The sequence below is a fragment of the Larus michahellis genome, chromosome W, assembly GCF_964199755.1.
Source record: "Larus michahellis chromosome W, bLarMic1.1, whole genome shotgun sequence".
NCBI lineage: Eukaryota > Metazoa > Chordata > Aves > Charadriiformes > Laridae > Larus > Larus michahellis.
Window position 1 is genome coordinate 9792181 of NC_133929.1, and position 20898 is coordinate 9813078.

The 20898-nt window shown below is 55.8% G+C and overlaps 3 protein-coding genes across 3 annotated transcripts; all 3 read right to left on the reverse strand.

Moving 5' to 3' along the window:
* Window positions 1-2163: 2163 nt before the first annotated feature.
* LOC141735640 (adenosine 5'-monophosphoramidase HINT1-like) lies at window positions 2164-4583 on the reverse strand (the record flags this gene model as incomplete). Its single annotated transcript, XM_074568691.1, is given in 4 exon segments — window positions 2164-2502; window positions 3313-3417; window positions 4457-4486; window positions 4488-4583. Coding segments are annotated over 4 exon segments (396 nt in total), but the record flags the coding sequence as incomplete, so codon positions are not given.
* A 4711-nt stretch (window positions 4584-9294) lies between these two features.
* On the reverse strand, window positions 9295-11708 carry LOC141735641 (adenosine 5'-monophosphoramidase HINT1-like; the record flags this gene model as incomplete). The annotated part of the gene is given in 4 exon segments (XM_074568692.1): window positions 9295-9633; window positions 10446-10550; window positions 11582-11611; window positions 11613-11708. Coding segments are annotated over 4 exon segments (396 nt in total), but the record flags the coding sequence as incomplete, so codon positions are not given.
* Window positions 11709-16419: 4711 nt separating this feature from the next.
* On the reverse strand, window positions 16420-18833 carry LOC141735642 (adenosine 5'-monophosphoramidase HINT1-like; the record flags this gene model as incomplete). Its single annotated transcript, XM_074568693.1, is given in 4 exon segments — window positions 16420-16758; window positions 17571-17675; window positions 18707-18736; window positions 18738-18833. Coding segments are annotated over 4 exon segments (396 nt in total), but the record flags the coding sequence as incomplete, so codon positions are not given.
* Between the last annotated feature and the right edge of the window lie 2065 nt (window positions 18834-20898).

The window sequence follows — 20898 nt, forward strand, 5'->3', positions numbered from 1 at the left end:
TCAAAGGCTTTACTAAAGTCTAGGTAGACAAATTTCTATTTTCCCATTTCTTACGCGTGGGAATCGAGAGCTCTTGTGCTCGAAGAAAAAACGTCCTGAAAGAGCTGCCAGCTCCCTTCTGCTCCTTCTGCACAGGGGCTTCCAACTCCTCCTGTTTGTTACCTGTGCTGCGCGCAGTGGTATAGAGGCACTTCAGTTGGGCTGCCGACCGTGTCGCCTTTCTGGAGGATCAAGCCCCAAGTCCTTTGCGGCATTTCTCAGGGGTTCCCCTGTTGGTTCCTAACGCATCAGCAGCCCCTGGCTCTTCTCTGTTGCTCAGAACTCCATCCCCTTCCCCCGCTGAGCCTAGTTTAAAGCCCTCCTTGTAAGTCCGGCCAGCTTGTTGGCAAAGACCCTCTTGCCCCGCTTGGTCAGGCGAATCCCATCAGCTCCCAACAGGCCCGTCTTCTCAAAGGTACACCCGTGATCACAGAAGCCAAAACCTCGCGTATGGCACCAGCTACGCAGCCAGGCATTCACCTGTTCAATTCGTCTCCTCCTTCCTGGACCCCTCCCTCTGACTGGGAGGAGAGAGGAGACCACCACCTGTGCTCCTGATCCTTTTAACATTGCTCCGAGGGACATAAAGTCTCTTTGGAGGGTTCTAAGTTGCCTCGTCAGACCCTACGCGGAATAGTAGGAGCACATGATAACCTGCAGGGATCACCAGGCTCGGCAGCCTCTCGGCGACGCCACGGATGCGAGCCCCTGGTAGGCAGCAGACTTCTCGAGAGAAATCGTCTGGACGGCAAACGGGTGCGTCGGTGCCTCTCAGTAGGGGATCTCCAATTGCTAACACCTTACGCGCTTTTCTGGTGGCACTGGTTCTGATGCGGGCGGGAGGTTGGGTCAGCTTTGCGTGGTTGGCTTGGCCAAGTTAACCAAGCTCACACCCACCTCCTTATAGCTGTTCCTGGGTTTCCAACACGCGCACACAAAGAGCATCCAACAGGCTCCGCACATTTTCATCCCTTCGCACGCAGGAGTTCCGGTGCCTTGTCTCTTTCATTACCAAGTGAGAACAAAGGGAGACTAGAGCCCTCTGCTCACAAGAGCCTCTTATTGCTCAGAAAGAAGGCTTTTTCTCTTGAAATTTCCCCCCCTCGAAGCAACTGGATCCCCAGCGATTTCCCGACTTTCCTGTCTCCAAAACGTCCTGTCTCCAAAACCCCAGTCACTATCGTTCCTTAAAGCACCAACCCCCTTCAACACTTCTACATGGAGGAATCTGCCCTTTAGGCTTTGTGATGGATTGACCTCGGCCGGCTGTCAGGGGCCCGCCCAGCCGCTCTCTCACTGCCCCTCCTCAACAGGACAGGGGGAGAAAATAGGATGAAAAAGTTCCTTCAGGAAACATCCACCGGCCAGACCCACAGGCAGCAGGGAAATACCTGCCCCGGACAGCGCTTTGCCCTTTCTTCAATAGGTTTTCCCAGGGGCGCCCCCGGCTTCGCCGAGCCGCTCAGCTTTGGCCTGCGGCAAGTCCAGTGCCTAGCTGGCTGGCACCAGCTGCGTCCAGCACAGGGCAGACCCTGGCCTCTTCTCACACAGGCTACCCCCGCAGGCCGCACCTGGAGCGCCGTGTCCAGTTCTGGTCCCCACAATTCAAAAAAGAGACGCAGACCGACTGGGGAAGGTCCCAAGGAGGGCCGCAAAGATGACCAAAGGGCTGGAGAACCTGCCCTAGGAGGAAAGGCTGAAGGAGTTGGGTCTCTTCTCCCTTGCAGAAGAGAAGGCTCGCGGGGGAGGGAACCTCATCGCAGTCTGCCAGTACTTAAAGGGCGGCTACAAAGAAGAGGACGGAGGCTTTCCCACAAAAGCACCCTTGTATGGCATGCCTGTAGCGTCGCATACAGTATTTTCTAAAGGTGTTGCAGCAGCAGCCGCCTACACTGGCTTTACGTACATTTGCGTACCGCTTCCAAAGAGCCAAGAGTCTGCTTCCTACAGGACGCAGGAGACTGCTAAGCCGTCCCAGCATCACGCTTCAAATGACTGGCCAAATCACTATCTATCTATAGAACACTGTTAACAGACCGACCCAGTCCACGTACTTACACTCCGGGGAGACGCCGTTTTAACTTGCGGAACTATTTCCCTCAGTAAGACGCACAAGACGGAGGTGAGATCCCCATGCTAAATCTTTATTGTGCAACTGCTGCTCACAGCTTTTATTACCTTCCACAGACACGCGGCACAAAACATTCGACATCAACAGTGCCTAGATCGACGGGCAACAGACGAAATCCATTCAGCGGCGATTTGTACACGTGCAGCAGCTCTTGTGGTGCAAAAATCTCAGCCAGGCGGCCAGCCCAACTGACGGCCACCCAGAATACGTAGATGTACGTGACAGACAGGCTGCCCACCCTCGGGCCCTTCATCCGCAACCATCCGGAATCCATCGGTCAGGCCCAGGTGAGCAGCACGCTGCTTGCCAACAATCATTAAATGCCCAAGAAGCTGGAGAAGGAAGTACAAAACCATAAATAAGTAAAATAAAAAGCCACACACAAGAAGGGGAGAGGGCAAAGAGGGGAGGAATGAGAGCAGAGAAGCACCCAGAGAAACCAGTTAGCCAACTCCTAGCAATTCAACCACTGCGCTTCAAATTACTGTCTGTCCGCCTGCAACCGGCATTTCCCAAGCAAAGCTACAAAGACCGATTACACACACTGTAGGGGGGGGGAAGAAAGAGGGCTACGCAATTGTTTTCAAGCTAGACAGTAACGGACTACAAAACAGCCACAGAAGCTAAGTTTGTCTCCGGGTTAAAGCCCCCCGTTATCTCTTCAGGCAACATACGCAACTCGGGTGGAAAATAAGCTTCAGGCTGCCTTTTGCGTGGGTTTACAAAGTCTCTGAACTTGACTTTTATAGCCAAAAGCGAAGCATCCAGCACCTCTCGACCAGCTTTGCCCTTCCTCACCCCCGACCTGCCAAAAACCCCAAGCCCTCTTCTCCGTATTAGAAGAAGTACTACTCCTCCTCTTGCTCTAAACCGTGACAGTAGGCATCACCCTGCGCTCCAAAACAACACTGCATTTTGCACCAGGAGTACGTACCCAGGGATGAGCATTGCTTTATATCGCTACTTTCAGTCAAAAAGCTCAGCTCCATTACAAGCCAGAGAGAAAAGATTATAGCGCCAGAAAACCCAAACCAGCCTACCGTGCCCTATCAAGGGGAAAAGGGGGGATGGGAAAGAGTCTACTAAATTAGGAACTAACGACAGGTACAGTTTAGCGTACAGAAAGCTTCCACAGTACTTACACATTCACCAGGATCTTCTGCTTCGCATAACCTCATAATTGCCTCCTTAGGCATGGCTAGGAAAAGCATCGGAGCTTGGGGTGAAAGATCACGGAACGCAAGGCGCTGGAGGAAGAGTAAACAGTTAAAACATCATTGGCTTCAGAGAAAGGTAATAATAGCTTAAGCAAATCAATATGCCCCACTGAACTCCTACAGAAGCAGACTACCGGATACCCCAAACGCAAGCCGAAACGTTGATTTTTCTTACGCGATATTAATGCTTTCTGTACAAAAAAATACAACGTCTTTACAGAGCCCCCTCCAGAAGTGGGATTCAGCATGCAAGGTGATGGGGGCAAGGAGGCAGGCCAGTACTTCAGACTAGCGACCTCCAGTACGTTTTAATTCGGGTCGATCGTTTCCTAAGGATGACGAGTTTCTGGATTTACTTTTTTGGTAAAGAAAAATAAGAAAAGCTGTAACAATCCAGTTTGGGGGCGCAGAACCAAAGCCTAGCACAGCAGAGCTGCGAAATCTCTACAGTGCTATTAGGAGGCACATCAAGACCTGCGTTTCTCCTACGCAGAACTAACTCATTACGGTCACCACTCAGACGTTCACCGTTTACATACATACGCCTGGAATCCCCGAGGAGACTGACTGCGTGCGCTTAATCTAAGGTTTCAAGACTGTCGTCCTACACGAGGTAGGACCACTCGCATCCCTCGGCAGCAAACTTTGCACGACTTGCAGTGCCAAAGGGATATCACGCGGCAAACGTCTGCGGCTGCCACCAAGTGCCTTACCGTCAGAGGCCCTCCTCTACGCACGCGCGCACGCGACACGGCGGGGCTGGGAACCGAGGCGAGCCGGCCAGCACCAGCAACCCAGTACGCGCCGCGGCAGCCGGGGGCGGGGGGGCCGCACCGAAGAAGCGCGATGTTATAGGGATCGCGCAGTAGAGAGCGCCACAACCCAGAGAGGCCCCGTCCCTCCACCGCCCGCCCGCCCGCCCGCCCGCCCGCAGCAAGGCCGCCACCCGCCCTGCCGCGCTCCCGGGCACCGCGCAACGGGTCCTCGGCTCAGGGTGCCTGCGAGCGCGGGGGGAGGGGGGGACGGGGGGAGGGAGGAGGAACCGCGCTCAGAGCAAAGCCGCGGCTACCTCCTCGTCCTCGTAGGCGACGTTGGCGGGGAAGCGCCTTGCCGATGATCTTCCCGAAAACACTGCGGGTGGCGGCGGCACCAGGCCGGGCGGCCCGCGCCCCAATAAGCTCGTCGGCCACGACAACGCCCCTTGTCGCCCCCGCGCTTCCTCCACTCGGCCAGGCCCTCCGCGGCGCCCATTGGGCCGCCAGATGGCCGCCGGCCGATCCCGCGTCTCGATTGGCTGTCTCGTCTGTCGTTTTCGCTTGTCCCCGGCCCCCCGGCGGGTCCGCCCTCGTCGACCTGGTGCTTAGCGGGGCTCAGGGAGTTTGCGTGCCCTCGGGGCGCGGAGGGATCCGACCTGGGGGCGGAGGGAGAAGACGTTGGGCCAGTCCGCGGAGGGATCCGTGCCGTGTAGTGCTGCGACCCTGTGGGCGGGCGACGAGGTCTCAGAAGAGGCTGTTGTAGCTACAAGTACTATTGACTGTTATTTATTACCGCGTCAACTCCACCCCAAACGTGCTTGTGGCTTTTTGGTGCTGCTCCCTCCAGTCAAAGGACTGCTTTTGCCAGGGCAGGGCAGGCCTTAACTTTTCAGAACACTCCCCAGAACCGACAGAAGTTGCTCTCAATTGTTCCCTGCAAGCCCCGCTTGGATTGCAGACGTTTCTAAGCTGCGCGCCTCCTGGGAGAAAATACAATACAAAGCGTGTCTTCAGCACTGGTGGCTCGAGGGCTGTGGGTGTGGGTGTGGGGGGGGGGCGCAGATCGAGATAGGATTTGCGCTAAGCTGGGTAGGAGGCTCGTAGAAAAACAGGCAGTGCCCCCAAAGCTGCCCAAGGGTGGTCTCTGGTGCCCTGCACCCCCGGGGATAGTGAGCAATTTGATTGGTCTACACAACTGTATTGTAACATGTATAAACCCTGCTTTCCTCTGTAGCGGGCTAAGGATATCCTTAGCCGCCTTTGCGGCAAGGGCACGTTGTCGGCTCACGTTCAACTTGATGTCCACCAGGAGCCCCCCACGTCAGCAAAGCTGCTCTCCAGCCAGTCGGCCTCCAGCATCTACTGGTGCATGGGGTTGTTCCTCCCCAGTGCAGGACTTGCGTATGTTCAGGTTCCTCAGGTGGTCTCGAACCGGATCCTTTCCTACGATGGGAGGGACTTTGTTCCCCCAGTCCCTGCCTTGAGGTTCAGGGACTTGGGAGATGCGGGAACAGTGATTGCCGGCGACAACGGAGGAGAAAAATCCTTGAGTGCCTCGGCCTTCTCCATGTCGGTTGGCGCTAGCTCTCCTGTCTTACCTATCGGAGGGGGGTGGGGGTGGTGTGCGTTTTCTTTAGTCTTCCTTTTCTGACCAACGCACCTGTAGAAGCCCTTCTTATGATTCTTCTTCACATCCCTTGCCAAACTCAGCTCCAGCTGCGCCTTAGCTTTCCCGACCCCATCCCTATATTCTTCCCAGGATGCGTGTCTCTGCTTCCACCGCCTACGCATTTCCTCCTTGCGCTTCAGCTCGACCAGAAGGTCCTTACTCAGCCATGCTGGGCTCCTGCCTTCCTTGCCTGATTTCATAGAATCGTCTAGGTCGGAAGGGACCTTTAAGATCATCGAGTCCAACCATTAACCTAACGCTGCCAAAACCACCACCAAACCACGTCCCTAAGCGCCGCGTCTACCCATCTTTTAAATACCTCCAGGGATGGTGATTCAACCACTTCCCTGGGCAGCCTGGTCCAACGTTCGATAACCCTTTCCGCGAAGAAATTTTTCCTAATATCCGTCCTAAACCTCCCCTGGCGCAACTCGAGGCCGTTTCCTCTCGTCCTATCGCCTGTTACTTGGGAGAAGAGACCAACCCCCGCCTCGCTACAACCTCCTTTCCGGTAGTTGTAGAGAGCGATAAGGTCTCCCCTCAGCCTCCTTTACTCCAGGCTAAGCCACCCCAGTTCCCTCAGCCGCTCCTCATAAGCCTTGTGCTCCAGACCCCTCACCAGCTCCGTTGCCCTTCTCCGGACACGCTCCAGCACCTCCGTGTCTGTCTTGTAGTGAGAGGCCCAAAACTGAACACAGTATTCGAGGTGCGGCCTCAGCGGTGCTGAGTACAGGGGGACAGTCGCTTCCCCAGTCCTGCTCGCCACGCTATTCCTGATACTGGCCAGGATGCTGTTGGCCGCCTTGGCCACCTGGGCACACTGCTGGCTCACATTCAGACGGCTGTCTACCAATACCCCCAGGCTCTTTTCTGCCGGGCAGCTTTCCAGCCACTCTTCCCCAAGCCTGTAGCGTTGCACGGGGTTGTTGTGACCCAAGTGCAGGACCCGGCACTTGGCCTTGTTGAACCTCATACCATCGGCCTCGGCCCATCGATCCAGCCTGTCCAGATCCCTCTGTAGAGCCATCCTACCCTCAAGCAGATCGACGCTCCCGCCCAACTTGGTGTCGGCTGCAAACTTACTGAGTGAGGGTGCACTCGATCCCCTCGTCCAGGTCGTTGAGAAAGATATTAAACAGAACCGGCCCCGGTACTGAGCCCTGGGGAACACCACTTGTGACCGGCCGCCAACTGGATTTAACTCCATTCACCACAACTCTCTGGGCCCGGCCCTCCAGCCAGTTCTTTACCCAGCAAAGAGTACGCCCGTCCAAGCCACGAGCAGCCAGTTTCTCCAGGAGAACGCTGTGGGAAACGGTGTCAAAGGCTTTACTAAAGTCTAGGTAGACAAATTTCTATTTTCCCATTTCTTACGCGTGGGAATCGAGAGCTCTTGTGCTCGAAGAAAAAACGTCCTGAAAGAGCTGCCAGCTCCCTTCTGCTCCTTCTGCACAGGGGCTTCCAACTCCTCCTGTTTGTTACCTGTGCTGCGCGCAGTGGTATAGAGGCACTTCAGTTGGGCTGCCGACCGTGTCGCCTTTCTGGAGGATCAAGCCCCAAGTCCTTTGCGGCATTTCTCAGGGGTTCCCCTGTTGGTTCCTAACGCATCAGCAGCCCCTGGCTCTTCTCTGTTGCTCAGAACTCCATCCCCTTCCCCCGCTGAGCCTAGTTTAAAGCCCTCCTTGTAAGTCCGGCCAGCTTGTTGGCAAAGACCCTCTTGCCCCGCTTGGTCAGGCGAATCCCATCAGCTCCCAACAGACCCGGCTTCTCAAAGGTACACCCGTGATCACAGAAGCCAAAACCTCGCGTATGGCACCAGCTACGCAGCCAGGCATTCACCTGTTCAATTCGTCTCCTCCTTCCTGGACCCCTCCCTCTGACTGGGAGGAGAGAGGAGACCACCACCTGTGCTCCTGATCCTTTTAACATTGCTCCAAGGGACATAAAGTCTCTTTGGAGGGTTCTAAGTTGCCTCGTCAGACCCTACGCGGAATAGTAGGAGCACATGATAACCTGCAGGGATCACCAGGCTCGGCAGCCTCTCGGCGACGCCACGGATGCGAGCCCCTGGTAGGCAGCAGACTTCTCGAGAGAAATCGCCTGGACGGCAAACGGGTGCGTCGGTGCCTCTCAGTAGGGGATCTCCAATTGCTAACACCTTACGTGCTTTTCTGGTGGCACTGGTTCTGATGCGGGCGGGAGGTTGGGTCAGCTTTGCGTGGTTGGCTTGGCCAAGTTAACCAAGCTCACACCCACCTCCTTATAGCTGTTCCTGGGTTTCCAACACGCGCACACAAAGAGCATCCAACAGGCTCCGCACATTTTCATCCCTTCGCACGCAGGAGTTCCGGTGCCTTGTCTCTTTCATTACCAAGTGAGAACAAAGGGAGACTAGAGCCCTCTGCTCACAAGAGCCTCTTATTGCTCAGAAAGAAGGCTTTTTCTCTTGAAATTTCCCCCCCTCGAAGCAACTGGATCCCCAGCGATTTCCCGACTTTCCTGTCTCCAAAACGTCCTGTCTCCAAAACCCCAGTCACTATCGTTCCTTAAAGCACCAACCCCCTTCAACACTTCTACATGGAGGAATCTGCCCTTTAGGCTTTGTGATGGATTGACCTCGGCCGGCTGTCAGGGGCCCGCCCAGCCGCTCTCTCACTGCCCCTCCTCAACAGGACAGGGGGAGAAAATAGGATGAAAAAGTTCCTTCAGGAAACATCCACCGGCCGGACCCACAGGCAGCAGGGAAATACCTGCCCCGGACAGCGCTTTGCCCTTTCTTCAATAGGTTTTCCCAGGGGCGCCCCCGGCTTCGCTGAGCCGCTCAGCTTTGGCCTGCGGCAAGTCCAGTGCCTAGCTGGCTGGCACCAGCTGCGTCCAGCACAGGGCAGACCCTGGCCTCTTCTCACACAGGCTACCCCCGCAGGCCGCACCTGGAGCGCCGTGTCCAGTTCTGGTCCCCACAATTCAAAAAAGAGACGCAGACCGACTGGGGAAGGTCCCAAGGAGGGCCGCAAAGATGACCAAAGGGCTGGAGAACCTGCCCTAGGAGGAAAGGCTGAAGGAGTTGGGTCTCTTCTCCCTTGCAGAAGAGAAGGCTCGCGGGGGAGGGAACCTCATCGCAGTCTGCCAGTACTTAAAGGGCGGCTACAAAGAAGAGGACGGAGGCTTTCCCACAAAAGCACCCTTGTATGGCATGCCTGTAGCGTCGCATACAGTATTTTCTAAAGGTGTTGCAGCAGCAGCCGCCTACACTGGCTTTACGTACATTTGCGTACCGCTTCCAAAGAGCCAAGAGTCTGCTTCCTACAGGACGCAGGAGACTGCTAAGCCGTCCCAGCGTCACGCTTCAAATGACTGGCCAAATCACTATCTATCTATAGAACACTGTTAACAGACCGACCCAGTCCACGTACTTACACTCCGGGGAGACGCCGTTTTAACTTGCGGAACTATTTCCCTCAGTAAGACGCACAAGACGGAGGTGAGATCCCCATGCTAAATCTTTATTGTGCAACTGCTGCTCACAGCTTTTATTACCTTCCACAGACACGCGGCACAAAACATTCGACATCAACAGTGCCTAGATCGACGGGCAACAGACGAAATCCATTCAGCGGCGATTTGTACACGTGCAGCAGCTCTTGTGGTGCAAAAATCTCAGCCAGGCGGCCAGCCCAACTGACGGCCACCCAGAATACGTAGATGTACGTGACAGACAGGCTGCCCACCCTCGGGCCCTTCATCCGCAACCATCCGGAATCCATCGGTCAGGCCCAGGTGAGCAGCACGCTGCTTGCCAACAATCATTAAATGCCCAAGAAGCTGGAGAAGGAAGTACAAAACCATAAATAAGTAAAATAAAAAGCCACACACAAGAAGGGGAGAGGGCAGGGAGGGGAGGAATGAGAGCAGAGAAGCACCCAGAGAAACCAGTTAGCCAACTCCTAGCAATTCAACCACTGCGCTTCAAATTACTGTCTGTCCGCCTGCAACCGGCATTTCCCAAGCAAAGCTACAAAGACCGATTACACACACTGTAGGGGGGGGGGGAAGAAAGAGGGCTACGCAATTGTTTTCAAGCTAGACAGTAACGGACTACAAAACAGCCACAGAAGCTAAGTTTGTCTCCGGGTTAAAGCCCCCCGTTATCTCTTCAGGCAACATACGCAACTCGGGTGGAAAATAAGCTTCAGGCTGCCTTTTGCGTGGGTTTACAAAGTCTCTGAACTTGACTTTTATAGCCAAAAGCGAAGCATCCAGCACCTCTCGACCAGCTTTGCCCTTCCTCACCCCCGACCTGCCAAAAACCCCAAGCCCTCTTCTCCGTATTAGAAGAAGTACTACTCCTCCTCTTGCTCTAAACCGTGACAGTAGGCATCACCCTGCGCTCCAAAACAACACTGCATTTTGCACCAGGAGTACGTACCCAGGGATGAGCATTGCTTTATATCGCTACTTTCAGTCAAAAAGCTCAGCTCCATTACAAGCCAGAGAGAAAAGATTATAGCGCCAGAAAACCCAAACCAGCCTACCGTGCCCTATCAAGGGGAAAAGGGGGGATGGGAAAGAGTCTACTAAATTAGGAACTAACGACAGGTACAGTTTAGCGTACAGAAAGCTTCCACAGTACTTACACATTCACCAGGATCTTCTGCTTCGCATAACCTCATAATTGCCTCCTTAGGCATGGCTAGGAAAAGCATCGGAGCTTGGGGTGAAAGATCACGGAACGCAAGGCGCTGGAGGAAGAGTAAACAGTTAAAACATCATTGGCTTCAGAGAAAGGTAATAATAGCTTAAGCAAATCAATATGCCCCACTGAACTCCTACAGAAGCAGACTACCGGATACCCCAAACGCAAGCCGAAACGTTGATTTTTCTTACGCGATATTAATGCTTTCTGTACAAAAAAATACAACGTCTTTACAGAGCCCCCTCCAGAAGTGGGATTCAGCATGCAAGGTGATGGGGGCAAGGAGGCGGGCCAGTACTTCAGACTAGCGACCTCCAGTACGTTTTAATTCGGGTCGATCGTTTCCTAAGGATGACGAGTTTCTGGATTTACTTTTTTGGTAAAGAAAAATAAGAAAAGCTGTAACAATCCAGTTTGGGGGCGCAGAACCAAAGCCTAGCACAGCAGAGCTGCGAAATCTCTACAGTGCTATTAGGAGGCACATCAAGACCTGCGTTTCTCCTACGCAGAACTAACTCATTACGGTCACCACTCAGACGTTCACCGTTTACATACATACGCCTGGAATCCCCGAGGAGACTGACTGCGTGCGCTTAATCTAAGGTTTCAAGACTGTCGTCCTACACGAGGTAGGACCACTCGCATCCCTCGGCAGCAAACTTTGCACGACTTGCAGTGCCAAAGGGATATCACGCGGCAAACGTCTGCGGCTGCCACCAAGTGCCTTACCGTCAGAGGCCCTCCTCTACGCACGCGCGCACGCGACACGGCGGGGCTGGGAACCGAGGCGAGCCGGCCAGCACCAGCAACCCAGTACGCGCCGCGGCAGCCGGGGGCGGGGGGGCCGCACCGAAGAAGCGCGATGTTATAGGGATCGCGCAGTAGAGAGCGCCACAACCCAGAGAGGCCCCGTCCCTCCACCGCCCGCCCGCCCGCCCGCAGCAAGGCCGCCACCCGCCCTGCCGCGCTCCCGGGCACCGCGCAACGGGTCCTCGGCTCAGGGTGCCTGCGAGCGCGGGGGGAGGGGGGGACGGGGGGAGGGAGGAGGAACCGCGCTCAGAGCAAAGCCGCGGCTACCTCCTCGTCCTCGTAGGCGACGTTGGCGGGGAAGCGCCTTGCCGATGATCTTCCCGAAAACACTGCGGGTGGCGGCGGCACCAGGCCGGGCGGCCCGCGCCCCAATAAGCTCGTCGGCCACGACAACGCCCCTTGTCGCCCCCGCGCTTCCTCCACTCGGCCAGGCCCTCCGCGGCGCCCATTGGGCCGCCAGATGGCCGCCGGCCGATCCCGCGTCTCGATTGGCTGTCTCGTCTGTCGTTTTCGCTTGTCCCCGGCCCCCCGGCGGGTCCGCCCTCGTCGACCTGGTGCTTAGCGGGGCTCAGGGAGTTTGCGTGCCCTCGGGGCGCGGAGGGATCCGACCTGGGGGCGGAGGGAGAAGACGTTGGGCCAGTCCGCGGAGGGATCCGTGCCGTGTAGTGCTGCGACCCTGTGGGCGGGCGACGAGGTCTCAGAAGAGGCTGTTGTAGCTACAAGTACTATTGACTGTTATTTATTACCGCGTCAACTCCACCCCAAACGTGCTTGTGGCTTTTTGGTGCTGCTCCCTCCAGTCAAAGGACTGCTTTTGCCAGGGCAGGGCAGGCCTTAACTTTTCAGAACACTCCCCAGAACCGACAGAAGTTGCTCTCAATTGTTCCCTGCAAGCCCCGCTTGGATTGCAGACGTTTCTAAGCTGCGCGCCTCCTGGGAGAAAATACAATACAAAGCGTGTCTTCAGCACTGGTGGCTCGAGGGCTGTGGGTGTGGGTGTGGGGGGGGGGCGCAGATCGAGATAGGATTTGCGCTAAGCTGGGTAGGAGGCTCGTAGAAAAACAGGCAGTGCCCCCAAAGCTGCCCAAGGGTGGTCTCTGGTGCCCTGCACCCCCGGGGATAGTGAGCAATTTGATTGGTCTACACAACTGTATTGTAACATGTATAAACCCTGCTTTCCTCTGTAGCGGGCTAAGGATATCCTTAGCCGCCTTTGCGGCAAGGGCACGTTGTCGGCTCACGTTCAACTTGATGTCCACCAGGAGCCCCCCACGTCAGCAAAGCTGCTCTCCAGCCAGTCGGCCTCCAGCATCTACTGGTGCATGGGGTTGTTCCTCCCCAGTGCAGGACTTGCGTATGTTCAGGTTCCTCAGGTGGTCTCGAACCGGATCCTTTCCTACGATGGGAGGGACTTTGTTCCCCCAGTCCCTGCCTTGAGGTTCAGGGACTTGGGAGATGCGGGAACAGTGATTGCCGGCGACAACGGAGGAGAAAAATCCTTGAGTGCCTCGGCCTTCTCCATGTCGGTTGGCGCTAGCTCTCCTGTCTTACCTATCGGAGGGGGGTGGGGGTGGTGTGCGTTTTCTTTAGTCTTCCTTTTCTGACCAACGCACCTGTAGAAGCCCTTCTTATGATTCTTCTTCACATCCCTTGCCAAACTCAGCTCCAGCTGCGCCTTAGCTTTCCCGACCCCATCCCTATATTCTTCCCAGGATGCGTGTCTCTGCTTCCACCGCCTACGCATTTCCTCCTTGCGCTTCAGCTCGACCAGAAGGTCCTTACTCAGCCATGCTGGGCTCCTGCCTTCCTTGCCTGATTTCATAGAATCGTCTAGGTCGGAAGGGACCTTTAAGATCATCGAGTCCAACCATTAACCTAACGCTGCCAAAACCACCACCAAACCACGTCCCTAAGCGCCGCGTCTACCCATCTTTTAAATACCTCCAGGGATGGTGATTCAACCACTTCCCTGGGCAGCCTGGTCCAACGTTCGATAACCCTTTCCGCGAAGAAATTTTTCCTAATATCCGTCCTAAACCTCCCCTGGCGCAACTCGAGGCCGTTTCCTCTCGTCCTATCGCCTGTTACTTGGGAGAAGAGACCAACCCCCGCCTCGCTACAACCTCCTTTCCGGTAGTTGTAGAGAGCGATAAGGTCTCCCCTCAGCCTCCTTTACTCCAGGCTAAGCCACCCCAGTTCCCTCAGCCGCTCCTCATAAGCCTTGTGCTCCAGACCCCTCACCAGCTCCGTTGCCCTTCTCCGGACACGCTCCAGCACCTCCGTGTCTGTCTTGTAGTGAGAGGCCCAAAACTGAACACAGTATTCGAGGTGCGGCCTCAGCGGTGCTGAGTACAGGGGGACAGTCGCTTCCCCAGTCCTGCTCGCCACGCTATTCCTGATACTGGCCAGGATGCTGTTGGCCGCCTTGGCCACCTGGGCACACTGCTGGCTCACATTCAGACGGCTGTCTACCAATACCCCCAGGCTCTTTTCTGCCGGGCAGCTTTCCAGCCACTCTTCCCCAAGCCTGTAGCGTTGCACGGGGTTGTTGTGACCCAAGTGCAGGACCCGGCACTTGGCCTTGTTGAACCTCATACCATCGGCCTCGGCCCATCGATCCAGCCTGTCCAGATCCCTCTGTAGAGCCATCCTACCCTCAAGCAGATCGACGCTCCCGCCCAACTTGGTGTCGGCTGCAAACTTACTGAGTGAGGGTGCACTCGATCCCCTCGTCCAGGTCGTTGAGAAAGATATTAAACAGAACCGGCCCCGGTACTGAGCCCTGGGGAACACCACTTGTGACCGGCCGCCAACTGGATTTAACTCCATTCACCACAACTCTCTGGGCCCGGCCCTCCAGCCAGTTCTTTACCCAGCAAAGAGTACGCCCGTCCAAGCCACGAGCAGCCAGTTTCTCCAGGAGAACGCTGTGGGAAACGGTGTCAAAGGCTTTACTAAAGTCTAGGTAGACAAATTTCTATTTTCCCATTTCTTACGCGTGGGAATCGAGAGCTCTTGTGCTCGAAGAAAAAACGTCCTGAAAGAGCTGCCAGCTCCCTTCTGCTCCTTCTGCACAGGGGCTTCCAACTCCTCCTGTTTGTTACCTGTGCTGCGCGCAGTGGTATAGAGGCACTTCAGTTGGGCTGCCGACCGTGTCGCCTTTCTGGAGGATCAAGCCCCAAGTCCTTTGCGGCATTTCTCAGGGGTTCCCCTGTTGGTTCCTAACGCATCAGCAGCCCCTGGCTCTTCTCTGTTGCTCAGAACTCCATCCCCTTCCCCCGCTGAGCCTAGTTTAAAGCCCTCCTTGTAAGTCCGGCCAGCTTGTTGGCAAAGACCCTCTTGCCCCGCTTGGTCAGGCGAATCCCATCAGCTCCCAACAGACCCGGCTTCTCAAAGGTACACCCGTGATCACAGAAGCCAAAACCTCGCGTATGGCACCAGCTACGCAGCCAGGCATTCACCTGTTCAATTCGTCTCCTCCTTCCTGGACCCCTCCCTCTGACTGGGAGGAGAGAGGAGACCACCACCTGTGCTCCTGATCCTTTTAACATTGCTCCAAGGGACATAAAGTCTCTTTGGAGGGTTCTAAGTTGCCTCGTCAGACCCTACGCGGAATAGTAGGAGCACATGATAACCTGCAGGGATCACCAGGCTCGGCAGCCTCTCGGCGACGCCACGGATGCGAGCCCCTGGTAGGCAGCAGACTTCTCGAGAGAAATCGCCTGGACGGCAAACGGGTGCGTCGGTGCCTCTCAGTAGGGGATCTCCAATTGCTAACACCTTACGTGCTTTTCTGGTGGCACTGGTTCTGATGCGGGCGGGAGGTTGGGTCAGCTTTGCGTGGTTGGCTTGGCCAAGTTAACCAAGCTCACACCCACCTCCTTATAGCTGTTCCTGGGTTTCCAACACGCGCACACAAAGAGCATCCAACAGGCTCCGCACATTTTCATCCCTTCGCACGCAGGAGTTCCGGTGCCTTGTCTCTTTCATTACCAAGTGAGAACAAAGGGAGACTAGAGCCCTCTGCTCACAAGAGCCTCTTATTGCTCAGAAAGAAGGCTTTTTCTCTTGAAATTTCCCCCCCTCGAAGCAACTGGATCCCCAGCGATTTCCCGACTTTCCTGTCTCCAAAACGTCCTGTCTCCAAAACCCCAGTCACTATCGTTCCTTAAAGCACCAACCCCCTTCAACACTTCTACATGGAGGAATCTGCCCTTTAGGCTTTGTGATGGATTGACCTCGGCCGGCTGTCAGGGGCCCGCCCAGCCGCTCTCTCACTGCCCCTCCTCAACAGGACAGGGGGAGAAAATAGGATGAAAAAGTTCCTTCAGGAAACATCCACCGGCCGGACCCACAGGCAGCAGGGAAATACCTGCCCCGGACAGCGCTTTGCCCTTTCTTCAATAGGTTTTCCCAGGGGCGCCCCCGGCTTCGCTGAGCCGCTCAGCTTTGGCCTGCGGCAAGTCCAGTGCCTAGCTGGCTGGCACCAGCTGCGTCCAGCACAGGGCAGACCCTGGCCTCTTCTCACACAGGCTACCCCCGCAGGCCGCACCTGGAGCGCCGTGTCCAGTTCTGGTCCCCACAATTCAAAAAAGAGACGCAGACCGACTGGGGAAGGTCCCAAGGAGGGCCGCAAAGATGACCAAAGGGCTGGAGAACCTGCCCTAGGAGGAAAGGCTGAAGGAGTTGGGTCTCTTCTCCCTTGCAGAAGAGAAGGCTCGCGGGGGAGGGAACCTCATCGCAGTCTGCCAGTACTTAAAGGGCGGCTACAAAGAAGAGGACGGAGGCTTTCCCACAAAAGCACCCTTGTATGGCATGCCTGTAGCGTCGCATACAGTATTTTCTAAAGGTGTTGCAGCAGCAGCCGCCTACACTGGCTTTACGTACATTTGCGTACCGCTTCCAAAGAGCCAAGAGTCTGCTTCCTACAGGACGCAGGAGACTGCTAAGCCGTCCCAGCGTCACGCTTCAAATGACTGGCCAAATCACTATCTATCTATAGAACACTGTTAACAGACCGACCCAGTCCACGTACTTACACTCCGGGGAGACGCCGTTTTAACTTGCGGAACTATTTCCCTCAGTAAGACGCACAAGACGGAGGTGAGATCCCCATGCTAAATCTTTATTGTGCAACTGCTGCTCACAGCTTTTATTACCTTCCACAGACACGCGGCACAAAACATTCGACATCAACAGTGCCTAGATCGACGGGCAACAGACGAAATCCATTCAGCGGCGATTTGTACACGTGCAGCAGCTCTTGTGGTGCAAAAATCTCAGCCAGGCGGCCAGCCCAACTGACGGCCACCCAGAATACGTAGATGTACGTGACAGACAGGCTGCCCACCCTCGGGCCCTTCATCCGCAACCATCCGGAATCCATCGGTCAGGCCCAGGTGAGCAGCACGCTGCTTGCCAACAATCATTAAATGCCCAAGAAGCTGGAGAAGGAAGTACAAAACCATAAATAAGTAAAATAAAAAGCCACACACAAGAAGGGGAGAGGGCAGGGAGGGGAGGAATGAGAGCAGAGAAGCACCCAGAGAAACCAGTTAGCCAACTCCTAGCAATTCAACCACTGCGCTTCAAATTACTGTCTGTCCGCCTGCAACCGGCATTTCCCAAGCAAAGCTACAAAGACCGATTACACACACTGTAGGGGGGGGGGGAAGAAAGAGGGCTACGCAATTGTTTTCAAGCTAGACAGTAACGGACTACAAAACAGCCACAGAAGCTAAGTTTGTCTCCGGGTTAAAGCCCCCCGTTATCTCTTCAGGCAACATACGCAACTCGGGTGGAAAATAAGCTTCAGGCTGCCTTTTGCGTGGGTTTACAAAGTCTCTGAACTTGACTTTTATAGCCAAAAGCGAAGCATCCAGCACCTCTCGACCAGCTTTGCCCTTCCTCACCCCCGACCTGCCAAAAACCCCAAGCCCTCTTCTCCGTATTATAAGAAGTACTACTCCTCCTCTTGCTCTAAACCGTGACAGTAGGCATCACCCTGCGCTCCAAAACAACACTGCATTTTGCACCAGGAGTACGTACCCAGGGATGAGCATTGCTTTATATCGCTACTTTCAGTCAAAAAGCTCAGCTCCATTACAAGCCAGAGAGAAAAGATTATAGCGCCAGAAAACCCAAACCAGCCTACCGTGCCCTATCAAGGGGAAAAGGGGGGATGGGAAAGAGTCTACTAAATTAGGAACTAACGACAGGTACAGTTTAGCGTACAGAAAGCTTCCACAGTACTTACACATTCACCAGGATCTTCTGCTTCGCATAACCTCATAATTGCCTCCTTAGGCATGGCTAGGAAAAGCATCGGAGCTTGGGGTGAAAGATCACGGAACGCAAGGCGCTGGAGGAAGAGTAAACAGTTAAAACATCATTGGCTTCAGAGAAAGGTAATAATAGCTTAAGCAAATCAATATGCCCCACTGAACTCCTACAGAAGCAGACTACCGGATACCCCAAACGCAAGCCGAAACGTTGATTTTTCTTACGCGATATTAATGCTTTCTGTACAAAAAAATACAACGTCTTTACAGAGCCCCCTCCAGAAGTGGGATTCAGCATGCAAGGTGATGGGGGCAAGGAGGCGGGCCAGTACTTCAGACTAGCGACCTCCAGTACGTTTTAATTCGGGTCGATCGTTTCCTAAGGATGACGAGTTTCTGGATTTACTTTTTTGGTAAAGAAAAATAAGAAAAGCTGTAACAATCCAGTTTGGGGGCGCAGAACCAAAGCCTAGCACAGCAGAGCTGCGAAATCTCTACAGTGCTATTAGGAGGCACATCAAGACCTGCGTTTCTCCTACGCAGAACTAACTCATTACGGTCACCACTCAGACGTTCACCGTTTACATACATACGCCTGGAATCCCCGAGGAGACTGACTGCGTGCGCTTAATCTAAGGTTTCAAGACTGTCGTCCTACACGAGGTAGGACCACTCGCATCCCTCGGCAGCAAACTTTGCACGACTTGCAGTGCCAAAGGGATATCACGCGGCAAACGTCTGCGGCTGCCACCAAGTGCCTTACCGTCAGAGGCCCTCCTCTACGCACGCGCGCACGCGACACGGCGGGGCTGGGAACCGAGGCGAGCCGGCCAGCACCAGCAACCCAGTACGCGCCGCGGCAGCCGGGGGCGGGGGGGCCGCACCGAAGAAGCGCGATGTTATAGGGATCGCGCAGTAGAGAGCGCCACAACCCAGAGAGGCCCCGTCCCTCCACCGCCCGCCCGCCCGCCCGCAGCAAGGCCGCCACCCGCCCTGCCGCGCTCCCGGGCACCGCGCAACGGGTCCTCGGCTCAGGGTGCCTGCGAGCGCGGGGGGAGGGGGGGACGGGGGGAGGGAGGAGGAACCGCGCTCAGAGCAAAGCCGCGGCTACCTCCTCGTCCTCGTAGGCGACGTTGGCGGGGAAGCGCCTTGCCGATGATCTTCCCGAAAACACTGCGGGTGGCGGCGGCACCAGGCCGGGCGGCCCGCGCCCCAATAAGCTCGTCGGCCACGACAACGCCCCTTGTCGCCCCCGCGCTTCCTCCACTCGGCCAGGCCCTCCGCGGCGCCCATTGGGCCGCCAGATGGCCGCCGGCCGATCCCGCGTCTCGATTGGCTGTCTCGTCTGTCGTTTTCGCTTGTCCCCGGCCCCCCGGCGGGTCCGCCCTCGTCGACCTGGTGCTTAGCGGGGCTCAGGGAGTTTGCGTGCCCTCGGGGCGCGGAGGGATCCGACCTGGGGGCGGAGGGAGAAGACGTTGGGCCAGTCCGCGGAGGGATCCGTGCCGTGTAGTGCTGCGACCCTGTGGGCGGGCGACGAGGTCTCAGAAGAGGCTGTTGTAGCTACAAGTACTATTGACTGTTATTTATTACCGCGTCAACTCCACCCCAAACGTGCTTGTGGCTTTTTGGTGCTGCTCCCTCCAGTCAAAGGACTGCTTTTGCCAGGGCAGGGCAGGCCTTAACTTTTCAGAACACTCCCCAGAACCGACAGAAGTTGCTCTCAATTGTTCCCTGCAAGCCCCGCTTGGATTGCAGACGTTTCTAAGCTGCGCGCCTCCTGGGAGAAAATACAATACAAAGCGTGTCTTCAGCACTGGTGGCTCGAGGGCTGTGGGTGTGGGTGTGGGGGGGGGGCGCAGATCGAGATAGGATTTGCGCTAAGCTGGGTAGGAGGCTCGTAGAAAAACAGGCAGTGCCCCCAAAGCTGCCCAAGGGTGGTCTCTGGTGCCCTGCACCCCCGGGGATAGTGAGCAATTTGATTGGTCTACACAACTGTATTGTAACATGTATAAACCCTGCTTTCCTCTGTAGCGGGCTAAGGATATCCTTAGCCGCCTTTGCGGCAAGGGCACGTTGTCGGCTCACGTTCAACTTGATGTCCACCAGGAGCCCCCCACGTCAGCAAAGCTGCTCTCCAGCCAGTCGGCCTCCAGCATCTACTGGTGCATGGGGTTGTTCCTCCCCAGTGCAGGACTTGCGTATGTTCAGGTTCCTCAGGTGGTCTCGAACCGGATCCTTTCCTACGATGGGAGGGACTTTGTTCCCCCAGTCCCTGCCTTGAGGTTCAGGGACTTGGGAGATGCGGGAACAGTGATTGCCGGCGACAACGGAGGAGAAAAATCCTTGAGTGCCTCGGCCTTCTCCATGTCGGTTGGCGCTAGCTCTCCTGTCTTACCTATCGGAGGGGGGTGGGGGTGGTGTGCGTTTTCTTTAGTCTTCCTTTTCTGACCAACGCACCTGTAGAAGCCCTTCTTATGATTCTTCTTCACATCCCTTGCCAAACTCAGCTCCAGCTGCGCCTTAGCTTTCCCGACCCCATCCCTATATTCTTCCCAGGATGCGTGTCTCTGCTTCCACCGCCTACGCATTTCCTCCTTGCGCTTCAGCTCGACCAGAAGGTCCTTACTCAGCCATGCTGGGCTCCTGCCTTCCTTGCCTGATTTCATAGAATCGTCTAGGTCGGAAGGGACCTTTAAGATCATCGAGTCCAACCATTAACCTAACGCTGCCAAAACCACCACCAAACCACGTCCCTAAGCGCCGCGTCTACCCATCTTTTAAATACCTCCAGGGATGGTGATTCAACCACTTCCCTGGGCAGCCTGGTCCAACGTTCGATAACCCTTTCCGCGAAGAAATTTTTCCTAATATCCGTCCTAAACCTCCCCTGGCGCAACTCGAGGCCGTTTCCTCTCGTCCTATCGCCTGTTACTTGGGAGAAGAGACCAACCCCCGCCTCGCTACAACCTCCTTTCCGGTAGTTGTAGAGAGCGATAAGGTCTCCCCTCAGCCTCCTTTACTCCAGGCTAAGCCACCCCAGTTCCCTCAGCTGCTCCTCATAAGCCTTGTGCTCCAGACCCCTCACCAGCTCCGTTGCCCTTCTCCGGACACGCTCCAGCACCTCCGTGTCTGTCTTGTAGTGAGAGGCCCAAAACTGAACACAGTATTCGAGGTGCGGCCTCAGCGGTGCTGAGTACAGGGGGACAGTCGCTTCCCCAGTCCTGCTCGCCACGCTATTCCTGATACTGGCCAGGATGCTGTTGGCCGCCTTGGCCACCTGGGCACACTGCTGGCTCACATTCA